This window comes from Sinocyclocheilus anshuiensis, unplaced genomic scaffold (genome assembly GCF_001515605.1).
Source record: "Sinocyclocheilus anshuiensis isolate Anshui unplaced genomic scaffold, SAMN03320099.WGS_v1.1 scaffold45, whole genome shotgun sequence".
In the NCBI taxonomy this organism is placed as follows: domain Eukaryota; kingdom Metazoa; phylum Chordata; class Actinopteri; order Cypriniformes; family Cyprinidae; genus Sinocyclocheilus; species Sinocyclocheilus anshuiensis.
The window spans coordinates 140,750-146,206 of record NW_015536467.1 but is presented as its reverse complement, the minus strand read 5'-3'; the positions used below and the strand labels follow the sequence as shown (position 1 = coordinate 146,206).

At 37.4% G+C, this 5,457-nt stretch overlaps 1 protein-coding gene across 1 annotated transcript in view; it reads left to right on the top strand.

Annotated features, from left to right (window-relative positions):
* Window positions 1–454: 454 nt before the first annotated feature.
* LOC107691364 (pro-interleukin-16-like) overlaps window positions 455–5,457 on the top strand; it is a 50,046-nt gene continuing 45,043 nt past the window's right edge. The window contains exon 1 of the mRNA XM_016489966.1: window positions 455–693. Coding sequence (XP_016345452.1) covers window positions 681–693 — 13 coding nt within the window. The 5' untranslated portion in view covers window positions 455–680. The remainder of the gene's footprint in view (window positions 694–5,457) is intronic.

Sequence of the window (5,457 nt, the reverse complement as noted above, 5' to 3'; positions counted from 1 at the left end):
ACAGTTTCCCCTTCCCCTAATGATACCTACTTTGAGTCACATGGACTACTTCTATGATCCTATTATGGTATTTCTATGGTACATTTTGAGAGCCTAACTCCATCCAATTACACTGTATGGAAGTAAGCATCATAATCATCAAAAGTTCTCCTTTTGTGTTTCGAAGGAGAAAGACAGTCATCAACATCAGCAAATATTAACAGAAATGTACTTTATCATCCAAATATAAATCCATTTATCACCAAAATGTGACTACAATAATCTTCTCTTCTCAGTCATCTCTGGTGGCCAGCAAAAGAAAGCCTTGTGTGTTGACTAGGTGTAAGGTCACTTACAGATGGAGAAAGTCTCTCTCTCTTGAAAATGTCAGACAGGAAGAGGGTTGTGATTTGGTGGCCGGCTCTATGAGACGTACTTGTGTACAGCTGGCCGCTGGAAAGAGAGGGTAGGCGGCAGTTACAAACGCTCCTCTTAACTCACTGACAGCCTCTGGCACTACTCTGAGTGAGAGAGGGCGAGCGAGAGAGATACATTTCTGAGCATAGAGGGGGAACTTGTTCAGCGGTGGACTTTTATCATGCTGAACTGACCAGCCAGCGTCTTCCCTCTGGAATACTCTACCAAACAACTGCTAGGACGAGACTCGCAACACAGGGATCATTTCACTGCAAGACGCCAAAATGCTCAGCTTTGGTGAGTCTTTCATTCCTCTTCGGTGGAAACTTACATGCGACATTTAGCCACACCTGATTCAGAGCTCAGAAACAGATGTTAAGACACAAACACACACAGTTCACCATGTCAGGTTAAATGGCATCAACCAAACACATGCAGAGAAAATAGCATTGCATGCAATCACTGCACGCGTATCCCAGAGCTTGTGCATGTTTCCTTTGATACTGTACTGAACTCCAGATGCTAATGTTTGTCATAATTAGATCGGATGGAGACAGATCCGTGGTCCCAGCTAAACCATGCAATCTGTCCAATGCATCAGTGGAAGCGTAACATGCGCTGATTCATACTGCAGTTATGAGAGTAACGTACAATTTATAACCATTATAAAAAAGTTGAATGTTGTGTCTCAGAGCAATCGAATGCAGAGTTGCATGCTGGGACGGCTTTTAGTCATTGCATAATATGGAAATGGTTTGATTAAAAAAAGCACAGCTTGCTGGGATCTGACAAATGCTTTTGATTAAAGGAGGAATTGTTTATACTTTCATAAACAGTGACAGAGGGGTAATAAACAAGAGAAACGTGAAAACGAAACAATGGAAATCTGCAATCTAGACTACTTGAACTAGCTATTCAGTTAGTTTGCAAATAGCAATAATTACCCTAGCAACCACCTAGTAACATTCCAGCAACCACCATTATGTTTCATGCATTATTCAGTTGTGTTGTTGTTGTTGATAAAAGGCTGTCCGATCATCAGGGAACAGATGTTAAGACACAAACACACACAGTTCACCATGTCAGGTTAAATGGCATCAACCAAACACATGCAGAGAAAATAGCATTGCATGCAATCACTGCACGCGTATCCCAGAGCTTGTGCATGTTTCCTTTGATACTGTACTGAACTCCAGATGCTAATGTTTGTCATAATTAGATCGGATGGAGACAGATCCGTGGTCCCAGCTAAACCATGCAATCTGTCCAATGCATCAGTGGAAGCGTAACATGCGCTGATTCATACTGCAGTTATGAGAGTAACGTACAATTTATAACCATTATAAAAAAGTTGAATGTTGTGTCTCAGAGCAATCGAATGCAGAGTTGCATGCTGGGACGGCTTTTAGTCATTGCATAATATGGAAATGGTTTGATTAAAAAAAGCACAGCTTGCTGGGATCTGACAAATGCTTTTGATTAAAGGAGGAATTGTTTATACTTTCATAAACAGTGACAGAGGGGTAATAAACAAGAGAAACGTGAAAACGAAACAATGGAAATCTGCAATCTAGACTACTTGAACTAGCTATTCAGTTAGTTTGCAAATAGCAATAATTACCCTAGCAACCACCTAGTAACATCCCAGCAACCACCATTATGTTTCATGCATTATTCAGTTGTGTTGTTGTTGTTGATAAAAGGCTGTCTGATCATCAGGAGGGACAGGAACAAACAAACAAACAAACAAACACATTTTCTAAAGGTTTTCATTGTCATTGATTTATTAAAATGCTACTTCTGTCAAATCATCATGTCACTTCATAATTTCCATGAACTAGTGTTGCTTTTGGTCTATTTTTCTTTCAAAAGTCTTCAAACTAAACAGTATGACGGCTCTGCGCCATTACATCAATGGTTGAGTCAACACATTTCAAACGGGAAACAATTTCATACTGTGCCACTGAAATTACTGCAAATTATATTCTGCACACAGTTCCTGCCCATAACATAAAAATAGACGGAATGTGCCATTAAAACCTTTCACCTACATCTTACCATTTTAGGTCAGTTTACCCATATTGCAATGTGCCAAACCTTTTTAACATATTTTTTCACTTTTTAAAAACATGCTTAAGATGCTTGCAATGAAGAAAACATATGTTTTGTTCCAGGATCAGATTAAACAATTTACTCTAGTCTCAAAATGTTTACAAAAGTGATCGACAAAGTGAAGACTCTTGTTTCCTCATATGTTAGTCGCTTTGGATAAAAGCATCTGCTAAATGAATAGATGTAAATGTAGACTATCAGCCAGAGAGCTGATCTCAGTGATTGCAACACATGTTGGCAGATATATCGCTACTTTTGCTCCGACTTAAAGCGGGCAAGCACAAGGCTGATATTTCATCATGAATAACCCAGTACATCTCAGTGATTCATCCAGACATCCATTAAGAAAAAACGACCCCACAAACATACAGGCTCTGTTTTAAAACACAGTGAGCTGCCCTGCTGTCTACAGCACATGCATTTGAAACACCATACAAAGGCAGGAGCTCAACTCAAATGGGTTTCAATAGAATTTGGTGTTAGCTAGGGTGACTATATGTTCTCCTGTTCCCGGAAATGTGTTGGTCAGGATTTCTAAATTACCTCAAATATCTGGGTTTTGGCTTTTTTTCCCCAGAAAGTATTGACTGAAAAGTAGTTTGACCACAGGCTTTGATCGACCAATCATGGGGCGTGAGAAAGTGGGATCTAAAGAGAATGGACTGTAGAGAGCATGTCAATAGGAAAACAAAGCCAAAATCTAGACATTTAGGCATTTCTGGTGTTGAATGCATTCTAAGTATATTTATTATTACAAGCATTTCTCTCACTCCATTTGCCATCTTGAATGTATTTTGCCACACTGCTGTAGCTATATCACTATTAGTCAAACAAAGTAGTCGCAATAATTTATTCCAAAAATGACAAAAAGCACAATGACAGAATACCAAACAACTTACAGCTTAATGTAAGGAACAAAGTGAAACTCAAGGCTCTGTGAACTGAACAGTCACATTTACATCTCATTCAAAAGATAAATCCAAATGTCTCAATTGGTCACGACACACAAGAGCCAATGGAAATTCACATTAAAGCTACCTTTAACGCATTATCATGTTAACATTTATTTAGGTGGCCATTTTTGAATGTGTGCAGGTCTGTGGGTTTGATTTGAGTGTTTCTATGAATTGGGATGGCGATGACCTTTGAGACTGTTCATTACACAAAGCAATCGCTTGACCTCCCAAGACTTTGATGTTTTTATTTTAAATAAATTGTTTTAAAATTATAATTATACAGTATATTGAGATTTTTTAGATTTAGAATTTGGTTAGGTGCTAAGTAATATATACATAACAATACAATGTGACTAAAATAATTCAAACTGACAATCATCCTCTAACAAATAATTTCATGATTAAAAAAATCCCCATGTCTTTGGCACCAGTATATTGACACCAAAGGTTACAGTGTTCAAGTCCTCTTTGCATAATTACGACATCAGATGTGTTTAAGTTGGAGCAAGATGCAAGTTGGCGATGGTATTGACTGAAAAGTAGTTTGACCACAGGCTTTGATCGACCAATCATGGGGCGTGAGAAAGTGGGATCTAAAGAGAATGGACTGTAGAGAGCATGTCAATAGGAAAACAAAGCCAAAATCTAGACATTTAGGCATTTCTGGTGTTGAATGCATTCTAAGTATATTTATTATTACAAGCATTTCTCTCACTCCATTTGCCATCTTGAATGTATTTTGCCACACTGCTGTAGCTATATCACTATTAGTCAAACAAAGTAGTCGCAATAATTTATTCCAAAAATGACAAAAAGCACAATGACAGAATACCAAACAACTTACAGCTTAATGTAAGGAACAAAGTGAAACTCAAGGCTCTGTGAACTGAACAGTCACATTTACATCTCATTCAAAAGATAAATCCAAATGTCTCAATTGGTCACGACACACAAGAGCCAATGGAAATTCACATTAAAGCTACCTTTAACGCATTATCATGTTAACATTTATTTAGGTGGCCATTTTTGAATGTGTGCAGGTCTGTGGGTTTGATTTGAGTGTTTCTATGAATTGGGATGGCGATGACCTTTGAGACTGTTCATTACACAAAGCAATCGCTTGACCTCCCAAGACTTTGATTTTTTTATTTTAAATAAATTGTTTTAAAATTATAATTATACAGTATATTGAGATTTTTTAGATTTAGAATTTGGTTAGGTGCTAAGTAATATCTACATAATACAATGTGACTAAAATAATTCAAACTGACAATCATCCTCCAACAAATAATTTCATGATTAAAAAAAATCCCCATGTCTTTGGTCCTCTTTGCATAATTACGACATCAGATGTGTTTAAGTTGGAGCAAGATGCAAGTTGGCGATGCACGTTTTCAATCATTTAGCAGAATTCTTCAAACCCGATTCTACAAAAAATGATAAAGAATGTGCATTAGCCTTGTTTTTGCTTTATGCTTTTTATTCAATGTATGAAGATGCTGTAAATTGAACGGCTATATACTCTATTGTAATTGCACAGTACTATCATATTTTTGTACATGCAACTTAGACAGTTTTATTGCAAATGAAAAATAATAATTTCATTGTTTTCAACAAATGTATCAATGCAGACGCTGCATCTATTGTATCCGCCCCCAACTCGGAAACTCAGGGCTTAAAGAAAGTTCAGAGGTGCTCTCTTATAATTACAATATTGTGGCGGGCGGCATAATTGATGTGCGTTCAATTTGTTAATATGATCTTTCCGACATGACTTGAACGCATCATTAAAGACTGTGTCAATAAAATGACGCTTTTTGTATCTTGACGCTAGGGGTGTACGATATATATCGTCTGCGATAATATCGTAATTGTTGTTTTAACGATGTGCGATCTGACATTATCGAGTATTTTGCAAAAACCATTCAAAACATCCCTACAGCGCGCACGCATACATTACGTGAAGTCTAGACTAGTGCGTGTGCGCATTTAG